The sequence below is a fragment of the Acipenser ruthenus genome, chromosome 2 (assembly GCF_902713425.1).
Source record: "Acipenser ruthenus chromosome 2, fAciRut3.2 maternal haplotype, whole genome shotgun sequence".
NCBI classification, from domain to species: Eukaryota; Metazoa; Chordata; class Actinopteri; order Acipenseriformes; family Acipenseridae; genus Acipenser; species Acipenser ruthenus.
In genome coordinates, this window is record NC_081190.1 from 114,625,801 (window position 1) to 114,640,901 (window position 15,101).

Sequence of the window (15,101 nt, forward strand, 5' to 3'; positions counted from 1 at the left end):
CAGTTTCTAAGAGTCGCAGGGCTGAACTCTATAATATATGGTGCGTTTCTTTCTCTTGCATGGTGGGAGAATTGTTGATCATAAATATTGTCATTGTAGCGCGGACAGTAGATGTCAACCACAGTTTGTAACCAGAGTGGTGATTGTATATAGTTGTATTTAGTTTTGCGACGATGTAAAAAAAAAACCCAAAAAAAAACATAATCTTGTGTACAATAATTTGTTTATACGTTGATCTATATATATAATTTAAAAAAAAAAGAGTGAAAAGGGATGGGGGCAAAATTTCATTTGCCGAGGACAGCACAAATCCTTATGCCGTCTCTCCCATGTACTCCTGCTGACATCCTCCTGTATGCACCAGTAACCTGACCTGCTCCTCTGTTTTGTCATTATATTTGCATCAATGATGTAAGCACAGTATTACAATTTATGAAAATTGGTATATTTAGATTTTTTTGAGAAAGTGGAAACTACTTAATGTAAATCTGCAAATACTGTATACTGGGCAGCAGTGTGGCATAGTGGTTAGGGCTCTGGACTCTTGCCCGAAGGGTCGTGGGTTCAATCCCAGGTGGGGGACACTGCTGTTGCTGTACCCTTGAGCAAGGTACTTTACCTAGATTGCTCCAGTAAAAACCCAACTGTATAAATGGGTAATTGTATGTATGTAAAAATAATATAATATCTTTTAATAGTTGTAAGTCACCCTGGATAAGGGCGTCTGCTACTTATATTATATTATTATTATTTATTTTGTAGGAATATTTTTGCATCTAGTTTAGTTTATATAGAATAAGGAAGACCTGTATGCTAATCAATGTGTGCTTATTGGTTAAGGGTGGTGGCAGCCTGTGATTGGTTGGTTAATGAAATATGAATATGTATAAAGTAGCATACTGCTGTTTTACGTGATCTTCAGTGCCGTTGAAGGTCACCCAGTACTTTGAGTTCACTGTACCGTGCTGCTGTTAGACTCCTGCTTTCTGTGTAATAAAATGCTTTTGGTGAGAAACATTACCTGCAAGATCTTATTGACTTCTTTGATCACGGTAACAACACCTACACCAGGAAGCAGCTGCAACTTTTCATTTTACAGACTATTTGTATTTGAAATATCTACATATACCAAATTAAAGTATAACCAAGAACAAAAGATATTCAACACAAGAAAAAGGGGACCAGTCATAAATGTAATAGTGCAAATACAAATCAATACATACATAAAATATATTATGTTTGCAGGAAAGTAAGTGCTACAATGTGCATTTCAACAAGTCAAGCTGGAAAACTCTTAAACTGCATCATAATATATGACTTGTTTTCTATTGCTTAGGGTCAAGGAGTAAAAAAGAACAAGACGTTTGCATTACAACTTATGAAAAAAGCAGCTGAAAAGGTAAGATTTTAAAAGCTGTTATATAAAAGAACTGTAAAATAAGTCGTGTGGTAAATTATGATATTGAAATCTATAAAACAAAGAAATATATAGCAAAAAATGTGTTCTATACATTTATAAGACCTCCCAACGGAGACATGTATGTGTATACAGACTGACAGTCCTCCAGATTCTAAATCTTTGAATTACTTGTGCTAAAGAAACCAACAATAGTCCGGAAGAGCTTAATGAATATGACACTGTAACCGACAAGGATGTAAAAATACATTTTTCATTAATAGAAAAAACATCTTCTTTACAGGGATCGGTTCAAGCCCTCAATGGGCTGGGATGGTACTATCACACATTCAAGGCAGATCTGGTCACAGCAACAAAATACTTTGAAAAAGCAGCACAAAATGAAAGTAGCGCTGCATTCTTTAATTTAGGAATATTTTATCTGAATGGACTGTACCCTGGAAAGTCAGGGCAGAATCAGGTGAGGGCAGACAAAGGGTTGCTGCAATGGTACTTAGTTTAGTTCCCTACTTTTATTTTTTAATTATATGTTGTCTTAGTAATAAAGTTTTTGTTCTTGTATACTTCTTGGGCTTCATGCAGACATGAGAAAACCAATTACTGTAGTAAGTAAATCTCCAGTGGTTCATGCTTTGATTGTAGGGGTAGAAGATCATTGTGTTTCGATTTCTGAATGCCTTGTATAGTCATCACTGAATAACACCTATGCAGTTATGCTTTTTATTCTTTACTCGATAGCAGTGGTTTTCAACCCGTCCTCAGGGACCCCCTGTGTCTTCTGGTTTTCATTCCAACTGAGCTCTCAATTAGGAGGCTGTGTGGTCCAGTGGTTAAAGAAACAGCCTTGTAACCAGGAGGTCCCTGGTTCAAATCCCACCTCAGCCACTGACTCATTGTGTGACCCCTAGCAAGTCACTTAACCTCCTTGTGCTCAGTCTTTCGGGTGAGATGTAATTGTAAGTGACTCTGCAGCTGATGCACAGTTCATACACCCTAGTCTCTGTAAGTCGCCTTGGATAAAGGTGTCTGCTAAATAAACAAATAATAATAATAATTACTTAACTAAACCCTTAGTTGAACTAATCATTTTCTTAATTGGGCCTTTTCAAAAAAAAAAAAAAAATGTAGTCGTTGCCAATCAAGTGTGTTTTTTTTTTTTTTATTATTATTATTTTCTCCCCAATTTGAAATTCCCAATTATTTTTAGGCTCAGCTCACCGCTACCACCCCTGCGCTGACTCGGGAGGGGCGAAGATGAACACACGCTGTCCTCCGAAGCATGTGCCATCAGCCGCCCGTTTCTTTACACACTGCGAACTCACCGTGCAGCCGCCTCAGAGCTACAGCGTTGGAGGACAACGCAGCTCTGGGCAGCTTACAGGCAAGCCCGCAGGCGCCCGGCCAGACTACAGGGGTCGCTAGTGCGCGGTGAGCCGAGGACACCCTGGCCGACCTAACCCTCCCTCCCTCCCTCCCCCCGGGCGACGCTCGGCCAATTGAGCGCCGCCCCATCGGAGCTCCCGTCCACGGTCGGCTGTGGAATAGCCTGGACTCGAACCGTTGACGTCCAGGCTATAGAGTGCATCCTGCACTCTAGCGAGTGCTTTTACTGGATGCGCCACTCGGGAGCCCCTTAATTGGGCCTTTTTAATTATTTTCAGCTCTTAAACAGTTGGGGAGGGGAGGATGGGGAAATTACCCCAGGGCCCAACGCCCCAAAGGGGGCCCTGGTGAAGGGGGAACATATTATTTATTTTTAATTTATTTTTTTTAATATATAAAATGTTTTAAAACAACCAGCCCTGCACAAGACCCTTTGCGTTCCCACCACCACATTAAAAAGAAAAAACTACAGTATACCACAGTATGAATTATTCTATTAAGATCTATAATTTGCTCAAAACAACCTGGTGCAGCAGTTTGTTATACCATTTTCACACAGAAATGCAGCTACTGTGCCGAAATGTTTTAAGGAGTGTGTAATATACCGCTTCACAAAGCATGAAATTGCGCAATCTATGCCGGTGTAATACCGTCTTAAACCTTTCACACAGCCAACGGGATTGTGCGAGGACAACTTTCAAACCTGTCAATCAACAGATTGTTCTCGTGCAATCTGAAACACTGACAAGACCTAACACATGCACGCAGAGTTAATTTGTGAAGAAAGAAGTGCCGGGGCGCAAGCAATGACAACAATACCGTCCTTAAGAAGCGCACATTCAAAATCATAACACGTTTATTTGAGAGAGTATTGTACGTACTAGTGTTAGATGTTTACATTTACATATTCTACATCATATACAAAGTAGTAGTGCGTGCAGAGAAATTAATTAAAGGCAACCGCAGGACAAATAATTAAAAATAAAAAAAGCCTATATACATGTTTTGTTTTGGTTTTGCCTTTTTAAATGGTTTAAAAAACAAACAAATGAAAAGGCATTCTGAGGCATTCCAGAAGGACGACATTGATGAAAAAACACACCCCAACAGGAGTATTGGTTTGACCCACGGTCTGCACTATTATAAGCGATGTGTATGCAACGGAAGCCGCTGGTAGATTAGAAAAATTATTAATTAAACTTAGGCTAGGTAGTTGTTATCTTAGTATGTTTTTATTATCTATTCATTGAATTATATTCATTGAAAAAGGCAAGAGAACCAGATCATTATTAATTTTATTGTTTTGGTTTAATATAATATAACAGGGGAGGTGGTTCAGAGACAGCATAAAATATGGCGGTTCTGTGACAGTATTGTAACTTTAGTTGTTTTTCTGCAAAAGAGAATCCGCCCCTAACCAATATGTCAGCAAGCGCATAAAAGCTCAGTGTGTTATTCTTTCATGTCACTTATTTTTGTTTCGGCTGCTCAGTCAAGCGCTGGGAGGCTGAAACAGGAGTTGAGCGCTTAGAGCCTGGAGGAAGGGCTGCCCTCAGCCACGGATTTCCTGAGGTTCCCCCTAAAAAATAAAAAAATATGAGTAGGGGGTTTTTCCTTACCTGAGTGCTGAGCGGTTCGTATTTAGTTCTGCGGCGTGAGTGGTCGGGTTGGACAGGCTGGGCTCTCTCCTCCAGCGCAGTCATGTTCTGGGGGACGGGCCGTGTCTCAGCTGCTGATTTTCATTAACTTCAATATTTGGGGGATAGGTGGCAAGGCGCCACTGTGGAGCGTGTTCATTATTTATTATCATTCATTCATGGTTTGGCGGCCTCGTCTTTTCAGGGGGAGATGGCCACAGCCACTTCCTATCTGCGGCACTGGGATTCATGTAACTGTTCATGTTTTTCCAGCTGGCCTCACACAGGTAGCCGTCGGGCACCCACGGACGAGGCTTCCTGCCAAATTTATCTTTCACTCGGGCCCTGAGCGCCCATCACGGTTCATAAATCATCTGCAAATGCAATTATCATCATTTATTCATTGCCATTCATTCATAGCGGATTCTCCATGCTGATTAGGCAATTCACACAGATCTATAAGCCGCTTCAGTGGCGGTTCTGAACTGTCATAACTCCTCTGTGTGAAAGCACCTTATGAAAAATTGTATTGTGTAAAATAAATAAGTACTTTATTCAGCTGGTGGTAAACACAATTAGAGAATGATCGGTTATATTGCTTAAAATACAAATGTATTTACTAATACAGGTTATTAATTAAGAGCAGAGATGAGTGGTTTATTTTTGGCACGGGATAAATAAAATAGTGTATAGCAACACCATTAAAATGTATTTTAATGCTAAAAACGTGTGTTATTTGATGTTAAGTAAGCTTCCAATGAATGTCTATTACACGTGGAGTTTGTACAAAAAATGATTTATTCACTTACATAAAAAAAAGTTTGAATACTGTAAATAACTTAAACATAACTACTTTGAGAAAAAGTAAACTATCCTGCTGCAGATTTCATTGAGATATTGAAACTTCTACATGTTGTTGACAGTTTCCTTCAAACCCATTATCAAAATACTGTATCAGTTGAAAAGATCTTCCTCAGACACTGCTAACATTGCAAGCATCATTGGTTGATTTAGAGTATACTACAAAGATGGGTGAATGTAGTACCCTGTATGCCGGGGGAGGGGGAGGGGGAGGGGGAGGGGGAGGGGCACATACGAATCCTGCCCCGGGGTCCATGACTGCTCTCGCATCCCTTCTGCCAGCATCTGCAAGTGCATAGAGATCCGTAGTGCAAAAACTGAGCCAATGTGTAACAATATGAGGATGTGATTTGAACTTTAGCGGTAAGACTAGCCTTGTAAAACATTACATGTTTTCTCAGTTAAAGGCATTAAACCGTATGATGTAAGTGGGGACTAAAGTGCACGGCCCTTTTGCGTTTTTTCCCTTCTCAGACTGCAGCTTTCGAGCTCTTCTTGAAAGCAGCTATAGATGGACATTTTGATGCAGTCATTGAGTGCTCTCAATTCTATGCTACAGGACAACTGAGCACTGTTTCCAGGGATCCAGAGATGGCAGCCAAGTAAGAGTTTTCAATGTGGCCTTAACTTTCCACGTACTCATTTACATTAATTTTACTAATTACCAGAAAGAAGATGCACATTCAAGATGCACATTGTTTTTGCGGCTTTATATATTGAGGTAGTCTAAATCAATATCCAGAACTGGTCTTTATTGGTGTTACTGCTGTAGAATGTGACAAAATATACAACTATAATATATTTTCTTCCTTACAGAATGGCTAAAGAGATATCCGAACAAAATGGTAATTTAGGGTACGTTGTGAAAATGGCCCTTGATGCATATATGGAAAGATCATGGTAAGCACATAATACAACTTCTCTTTTTGCTAGAGACATTCCTCTTGATTGAATGGTACAGACAGCAGAGGTGTTACAGGTGAGCTATTTAAAACAAAACAAAAACACAAGATCTTGATTTGTTTTTATTAAAACTGTTAACGTTTACTGTGGTATACCAAGGTAAAAGCATAGCAAAGTGTAGAATAGCACAGTAAAAGCATAGCAAAGTGTAGAATAGCACAGTGTAGAATAGCACTGTAAAAGCATAGCAAAGTGTAGAATAGCACTGTGAAAGCATAGCAAAGTGTAGAATAGCACTGTGAAAGCATAGCAAAGTGTAGAATAGCACTGTGAAAGCATAGCAAAGTGTAGAATAGCACAGTTAAAGCATAGCAAAGTGTAGAATAGCACAGTCAAAGCCTAGCAGTGTAGAATAGCACAGTCAAAGCCTAGCAGTGTAGAATAGCACAGTCAAAGCATAGCAAAGTGTAGAATAGCACAGTCAAAGCATAGCAAAGTGTAGAATAGCACAGTCAAAGCATAGCAACGTGTAGAATAGCACAGTCAAAGCATAGCAACGTGTAGAATAGCACAGTCAAAGCATAGCAAAGTGTAGAATAGCACAGTCAAAGCATAGCAAAGTGTAGAATAGCACTGTGAAAGCATAGCAAAGTGTAGAATAGCACTGTGAAAGCATAGCAAAGTGTAGAATAGCACAGTCAAAGCCTAGCAGTGTAGAATAGCACAGTTAAAGCATAGCAAAGTGTAGAATAGCACAGTCAAAGCCTAGCAGTGTAGAATAGCACAGTCAAAGCCTAGCAGTGTAGAATAGCACAGTCAAAGCATAGCAAAGTGTAGAATAGCACAGTCAAAGCCTAGCAGTGTAGAATAGCACAGTCAAAGCCTAGCAGTGTAGAATAGCACAGTCAAAGCATAGCAAAGTGTAGAATAGCACAGTCAAAGCATAGCAAAGTGTAGAATAGCACAGTCAAAGCATAGCAACGTGTAGAATAGCACAGTCAAAGCATAGCAACGTGTAGAATAGCACAGTCAAAGCATAGCAAAGTGTAGAATAGCACAGTCAAAGCATAGCAAAGTGTAGAATAGCACAGTCAAAGCCTAGCAAAGTGTAGAATAGCACAGTCAAAGCATAGCAACGTGTAGAATAGCACAGTCAAAGCATAGCAACGTGTAGAATAGCACAGTCAAAGCATAGCAACGTGTAGAATAGCACAGTCAAAGCCTAGCAAAGTGTAGAATAGCACAGTCAAAGCATAGCAACGTGTAGAATAGCACAGTCAAAGCATAGCAAAGTGTAGAATAGCACAGTCAAAGCATAGCAAAGTGTAGAATAGCACAGTCAAAGCCTAGCAAAGTGTAGAATAGCACAGTCAAAGCATAGCAACGTGTAGAATAGCACAGTCAAAGCATAGCAAAGTGTAGAATAGCACAGTCAAAGCATAGCAACGTGTAGAATAGCACAGTCAAAGCATAGCAACGTGTAGAATAGCACAGTCAAAGCATAGCAAAGTGTAGAATAGCACAGTCAAAGCATAGCAAAGTGTAGAATAGCACAGTCAAAGCCTAGCAGTGTAGAATAGCACAGTCAAAGTATAATAATGCACAGGAAACATAGTCAAATCCTAAACAATTATTTTGCATGGTATAAATAAAAAAGGTGATATATTTCATGGAAAGATTATCACAATACTTATTTAGATGGAAGTTTTCTACTTATTCTAAATCTTAACTACCGGTATACAGTATGACCGGTATCACCTAGAATTTTAGGATTGAGACATTGATTTAAAAAAAAAAAAAAAAAAAACATCTATATGGAAATCATTTAGATCTTTTATTTAACATCGTAGTCAAAGAAACTACACAATGATATCGCAAAAGTCTACCGGAAGCCAAAATAATAGTACAGTATTTCATGTTAGATTTTGAAATGTCACATTTTTTCAATTTGTCAGTCATGGAAAACTACAAAGCGGTATGCAATTCAATATGTTAACGTAACATTATTAAGCAGTGTGGAGTAGTGGTTAGAGCTCAGGATTCTTGACCGGAGGGTCGTGGGTTCAATCCCAGGTGGGGGACACTGCTGCTGTACCCTTGAGCAAGGTACTTTACCTCGATTGTTCCAGTAAAAAAAATACAACTGTATAAATGGGTAATTGTATGTAAAAATAATATCATGTAACAATTGTAACATCAAAACAGAAGACACTGTATAATCCCCTTTGATCACCCTTTATTACTTACATTATGGTAGTAATACCTTGCATATGTTAATGTCCCCAGGAATGAAGCCTTTTTGCATTACCTTGTGGCTGCAGAAGCTGGGATGGAGGTAGCACAGTCAAACATTGCCTATATGTGTGAAGAGTGGCCAGTAAGTCTCAAGTCTGACTCCTTTCTGAATTTCAGAGTTTGCAATATTTCATTTGATGAGAAACACTGGTAAAAATCTGAACTATGGAGATAAGGCTATATGGTTTGTGTACTGATCTGTGAAAACTGTAGTGATATAAAATTGAATAAGTAACATTACTCTTTAAAAAGAGGTGGATTATCGTACATTCTTGTTGTGATCAGAGGCCAGATTACAGGTCAGTTCCAGTCTCATCAGAATGCTGTTTTACAGGAACTCGGACAGAGCTATTTCACCACTGATGACTGTGAATGGAGATACTACAATCGCTTAGTGAATCAGCACTTCCCTCCCAATCGGGGTATGCGTGCTGTCTTTCCTTCAGATACTCAGGAGGTGTACTCTGTGTGCTTTTATAGCAATATCTTTTTATGTACAGAATTAACAACAGTGTTTCTTTGACAGCTTATTTGAAAATGGGAGACTATTTTTACTATGGACTCAAAGACCACTCCCGCAATATTAAATTATCCATTGCCATGTATGCGAATGCTGCTTCAGCAGATGATTCTCAGGTGAGTTACATCTTTAGTTTCACAGACTCTGATTAGCACTTACCTTGTTATCGTAGGGCTTTGTACAGTTCATTTCCAGATGTGTTATTTTACAAGACTGTCGTTGTCACAATACCAAAGCCTCAAATCTCAGAGACTGTTGAGGTGGTAACTTCTTATTTGCATATAACCACATTGAGGTCATGTGACCACTGTATATAGACCGTACACTTTAGGCTATTTTTTATGTTTGGCTCACAGCTGTATCTTTTGGTGTTCTTAGTTAGGGTTAATTACTAGTGTTGTCCAGTAAAAATTAACCCTTTCTCCTCCACATTGTTTTACCCTCCATATCAATACAGACCACACACTTTTGCCTTTACTGTTTGTGCACAGCTGTATTCTATGATTCTCTGAATAAAGTATCATTACCGGTGATGTCCTGCAGAAATTAACCATTTCACTGCCAATTTTTTCCCCCAGGCATTTTTTAACTTGGCCTCATTAGTCGAAGAGGGTCATCGCATCCCCATAAGGATACTAAAACACCTACAAATTGACAGAGCAGTGTGGTCTGATGATCTAACTGTCGCACTGAAGCTTTATGAAAGGTAAAATGTGTTTGATTGTATAATTATCCCAAGAAGGAACTAATATCAATGCACTCACATTCTTGGGTCCATCTTTAGGTCCATCTATTTGTGATTTAACTTTCTGTAGACCTTCTTTTTCAAAAGTGCTCGACTGATCAGAATCTGCATCACCTGTATACATGGGTTCTGGTTTCTGATTGGTCGTACAAAGGAAAGCAGCAAGGTATTCCACATACGTATGTAATGGTGACCTTCCTTTTCATGATACATCAGCTGTGTCTGCCATGACTGTCTTGGCTACATCCCTTGCATAATGTGCATCTCTTGTATACTTCACCTTTTATGGTAAAACACAGACTACCAGAATACATGATAAAAACATACAGTATAGAGTACTGTACTGTGGTCCTCATATTCAAAGCACTAGACATTTATAACATGCATACATTGTCTCCAAATTTAAGGAGTCTGTGTTATAGTATGCAAATTACAGCACTCATTTAGTACAGCAGAAGTGTAACTTCTTGGAGGAGGGCTTGTGTCCACACAGTTTAACCTACCTTGGGAATTTAAAGACAGAGAAAGCAGTGTCTGAGTGGAGTGGAGTGGAATGCACATGTACACCAAGAAATTATAATTAGGATAACACTGTAGCTGGAATATTGCATATTGGCAGTAAAGGCACAGTATTTCAGACCATTTCTCTTCATTTTACCCCAAAATATGTTTCTGCAATAGTGATTGGTACAAAATTCAATGCGATACAGTCCTTGGTCACCTTTGCAGCCTTTGTCCCACAAAGCACTTCTGCATTGGTAGTAAATGTATATTATTTGAGGTACCACTGCACTTGAGGGACGGATCGTTCAGAAACTTCATTTTCTTTAATTAATTAATTAATTAATTAATTAATTAATTAATTAATTAATTTTTAAGGGTGATAAAAGCCCCAACAGTAGTCCTTCTACATTCCTTAGAAAAAAAAAAAACACATTTTGGGGTATCACTGCGCTTGATCATTAAAATCATTAACGTATTTGTTAAAGACGATCAGCTAATCAGGGATTCCAAGGTATTTAGTAGGTAATGGCAGCAGTGTGGAGTAGTGGTTAGGGCTCTGGACTCTTGACCGGAGGGTTGTGGGTTCAATCCCAGGTGGAGGACCCGGCTGCTGTACCCTTGAGTAAGGTACTTTACCTAGATTGCTCCAGTAAAAACCCAACTGTACAAATGGGTAATTGTATGTAAAAAATAATAATAATAATGTGTAAAAAATGATGTAATTGTATGTAAAAAGAATGTGATATCTTGTAAAAATTGTAAGTCGCCCTGGATAAGGGCGACTGCTAAGAAATAAATAATAAGTAAGTATTCAGTAGCTGCATGTAAGTGAATGGGATAAAAGTGAACAAAAAGCCCCACATCCAGTCTTTCTGTTCCGTGACCGGTGAAACCAGAATCTTACCATCAGTGTAAGTGTATACTTATTCTTTGATTTATTGTTTTAGATGCAGATATGATGACCCAGAGGAGCTCATATCTCCATGTTCTTTAGCTTGGTTTCGTGTCCAACTTCAAATCATTTGGAAAAGAATAATGAATGACCCAATACAGTCTTCTGTGGTAAGCATGCTACATGTTTCTGAACGATCCCTAGAACATGAAGTCGGAATCTGTTTCTGTTGTGCTCATTTGTTTAAATTTGTTTCACAGGCATACGTTGTTGGAACCATTTTCTTTACAGCTTTAGTTACTTTTTGGGTACACTGGATCATCCATGAAACCAGTGCAAGTGAGTAAGATTTGCTTTCATGTTTTATACTTCAAACAGTACCCTTGAGCAAGGTACTTTACCTAGATTGCTCAAGTAAAAACCCAACTGTATAAATAGAAATAAAATAAACAGTAGTGGTTCTTGAGAGAGAGAGTGTCATTATCTACATACTGGAATTGTATTTGAAATCAGTTGTTGTTCTACATATATATATAATATAGAAAGTCTATAGAAAGTCTGCACCCTCTTGAACTTTTTTCACATTTTGTTATGTCAGTGCCTCAGAGTTTCATGCATTTAAAAGAGGATTTTTTTCCACTTATCTACACACCATACTCCACACTGTTAAGGGGAAAAAGTTTTTATTGAGAAAAAAGTTATATATTAAAAATACAAAACTGAAAGATCATAATTGGATAAGTCTCCACCCCCCTGAGTTAATACTTGGTGGAAGCACCTTTAGCAGCAATTACAGCTGTGTGTGTTGGGATAGGTCTCTACCACCTTTGCAAACCTAGATTTGGCAATATTTGACCATTCTTCTTTACAAAACTGTTCAAGCTCTATCAAGTTCCTTGGGGAGCGTTGATGTTCAGCAATCTTCGAGTCATGCCACACATTTTCGATTGGATTTAGGTCGGGGCTCTGACTGGGCCACTCAAGGACATTTACCTTTTTGTTCCTTAGCCACTCCAGTGTAGCTTTGGCTGTGTGCTTTGGGTTGTTGTCATGCTGAAAGGTGAACTTCTGTCCCAGTTTCAGCTTTCTTGCAGAGACTTGTCTATCCTGACAAGTGCCCCAGTCCCTGCCGATGAGAAACATCCCCATAACATGATGCTGCCACCACCATGCTTCACAGTAGGGATGGTGTTCTTTGGATGATGTGCTGTGTTGGGTTTGCGCCAAACATAACGCTTTGCATTTAGGCCAAAAAGTTCCATTTTAGTTTCGTCAGACCACAAAACCTTTTGCCACATGGCTACAGAATCTCCTGAGTGTTTTTTTGCATACTTCAAACGGGATTCAAGGTGGTCTTTCTTGAGTAATGGCTTCCTTCTTGCCACCCACAGGCAAGATTTGTGGAGTGCTTGGGATATTGTTGTCACATGCACACTTTGACCAGTCTTGACCATAAAAGCCTGTAGCTCTTGCAAAGTTGCCATTGGCCTCTTGGTAGTCTCTCTGATCAGTCTCCTTCTTGCTCGGTCATCCAGTTTGGAGGGACGGCCTGATCTAGGCAGGGTCTTGGTGGTGCCATACACATTCCACTTCTTAATAATCATCTTTACCATGCTCCAAGGGGTATTCAAGGCCTTTTGATATTTTTTATACCCACCCCCTGATTGGACCTTTCAACAACTTTGTCCCGGACTTCTTTTGAAAGCACCTTGGTGCTCATGGTTGAGTCTTTGCTTTGAAATGCACTACCCAGCAGAGGGAACCTACAGGAACTGCTGAATTTATCCTGAAATCATGTGAATCACTACAATTTAACACAGGTGGAGGCCACTTGACTTGGTGTGTGATTTTGAAGGCAATTGGTTACATCTGAGCTAATTTAAGATTGCTATTACAAGGGGGCTGGACACTTATCCAACCAAGCTATTTCAGTTTTTATTTTTAATAAATTTCTACAATTTTTTTTTTCACATGGAAGTTGTGGGCTAGGATGTGTAGATAAATGAAAAAAAAAAAAATCTATTTTAATGCATTTTAATTCCAGGCTATAAGGCAACAAAAGGTGAACATTTTGAAAGGGTGTGTAGACTATCTATAGGCACTCTGTGTGTGTGTGTGTGTGTGTGTGTGTGTGTGTTGAATACATATCATTATTAATGCATTTATTAATTCAGTTGCAAGGGGGACCATTTAACATATTGACGCCACTTGCACACAACTTGAATCATTCACATAGAAGACTTTCCACAACTTCTGTAGAATGGTTCATTATTGTGGGGTGTTGCAGTTTCAGTGTTCTGTATGTAAATAGTTATTGCATTCCAGAACTTGGTCCAGGCAATCTTCTGTCAGATAAGGACAGTAAAGTACCAGCAGTACAGTACTGGACATTACACTGTGATTTGTACTCATGTGACACCTAAAAAAAAAAAAAAAAAAAAAATGGAAATAGCACTGAAGCTGCTTTAAGCATTTTTAACAACATTTGAATGCAGGACTAGTGCTGTAAGTGAGGAAAGGTAAGACAAAAACAGTAGATATAAATTTGAAAATGTCTAAAAACAATGATGTCAACCATCAGTCTCTTACCATAAAGCATTTAGTTTAATTTTTTTTTTTTTACATGTGTTGAGCGAGAACCTGTTGTACTATACAAGTAACCTCAAGGATTTGATACATTTGTTCATTTTTTTTTTTTTTTTTAATTAGTCAAGATTGCGTGATATCATTAGTTGTTACCAGTAGTCAAACAACCAAGGCATACTGTAGCCTGTGAAGGTATGGTTTTAGTGGCTACTCATGTATTAACATGTTCTGTTGTTTGTAACGGATCACATTAGTGTTGCAAGCCTTTACATCATGTTTGCATGCTTGTTAAGTCAGTTGTGAATATACATATTGCTTATGATGTATGGGTGTTTCCACTTTTGTATTTAAAGTATTTCTTTTTTTATAATTACTTTAAAAAAAAAAAATCTGTTTGTGTTCTGCTTACTGTTTGCAGATACCACAGTTCGGCCACAGATTACTGTCTCTTCCAGTGATGTTGCTGATACCCACGAAGCTGAACCTCCTGGCATTCAAGAAGCAGATGAAAGGGCCTGGTGGTTTAGCCTGCTTTGGAGTCGAGTCATCCAGACTCCTCTACAAAGACACCCTAGTATAGGTGACTGGTCCATCACACTGCTCGGGATTTGTGTCTGCAGCATGTGTGTTGTGGTCATGATGCACTTATTGTGACGATGTCCATGGAAACGGGTGTATGTGATCTTGTTACACTTGCTTGATCATTTCACCCTGCAATGGATTCTGTCCTGTCATTAACCAACTAGCTGCCTGATTATTTTTGACACTTTTTTAGAGCTTTGAAGATGTTTATTCTTTGTTCTTAACCTCTTCAAACTAAGAGACACCTCAAAAACAGTCCTTAAAAAAATCTTTCTATTACTTTAGTTTTTATAAATGGGCCCAAAATAAGAAACCAAACCCCTTTTTCAGAAGTGTTCTTTCATTACATTACTTGGTTGTTTTGGTTCTAGGTTTGTAAATGTTATCAGTGGTTTTTGTTTTCGTCAGGTTATTGTTTTTGTTGAGTGGTGTAATTGGGAACTTTATTATTTGTGTATTTTTTATTATTATTTCTGAAAACTGTGAATAAAATATTGTAATTACCTTTTTTATAATGGTATTCTATTTCTTCAATACCTGATTAGAGAGTGTAGTGTCTGGTGGTTGACTGCATGAGAAAGTTAAGATCCCTTAGACAAAGGCATTGTTTCACAGACAAGGGGCAGATTAAATCTAAATGCTGTCCGTATTAATGATGGTATTAAAACAAGAAACTCACAGTGCCACCCATTTGCTTGGTATTAAAACAAAAATTGAAGCATTGTAGAACCCACATTTGGATACCAGGTTTTTCAACCCAGCTTTGAAGTTGCATC

The 15,101-nt window shown here is 38.6% G+C and overlaps 1 protein-coding gene across 2 annotated transcripts in view; it reads left to right on the forward strand.

Annotated features, from left to right (window-relative positions):
• Nucleotides 1–14,828, forward strand: part of LOC117409272 (protein sel-1 homolog 3) — a 42,298-nt gene extending 27,470 nt beyond the window's left edge. The window contains exons 14-24 of one of the 2 annotated variants that reach the window (XM_034015054.3): nucleotides 1,337–1,399; nucleotides 1,701–1,877; nucleotides 5,773–5,900; nucleotides 6,115–6,198; nucleotides 8,488–8,578; nucleotides 8,831–8,918; nucleotides 9,023–9,132; nucleotides 9,595–9,722; nucleotides 11,213–11,327; nucleotides 11,418–11,496; nucleotides 14,162–14,828. In XM_034015054.3, coding sequence (XP_033870945.2) covers nucleotides 1,337–1,399; nucleotides 1,701–1,877; nucleotides 5,773–5,900; nucleotides 6,115–6,198; nucleotides 8,488–8,578; nucleotides 8,831–8,918; nucleotides 9,023–9,132; nucleotides 9,595–9,722; nucleotides 11,213–11,327; nucleotides 11,418–11,496; nucleotides 14,162–14,397 — 1,299 coding nt within the window. In that variant the 3' untranslated portion in view covers nucleotides 14,398–14,828. The remainder of the gene's footprint in view (nucleotides 1–1,336; nucleotides 1,400–1,700; nucleotides 1,878–5,772; nucleotides 5,901–6,114; nucleotides 6,199–8,487; nucleotides 8,579–8,830; nucleotides 8,919–9,022; nucleotides 9,133–9,594; nucleotides 9,723–11,212; nucleotides 11,328–11,417; nucleotides 11,497–14,161) is intronic. The other variant, XM_034015055.3, reaches the window with a different exon arrangement.
• The last annotated feature ends 273 nt before the right edge of the window (nucleotides 14,829–15,101 follow it).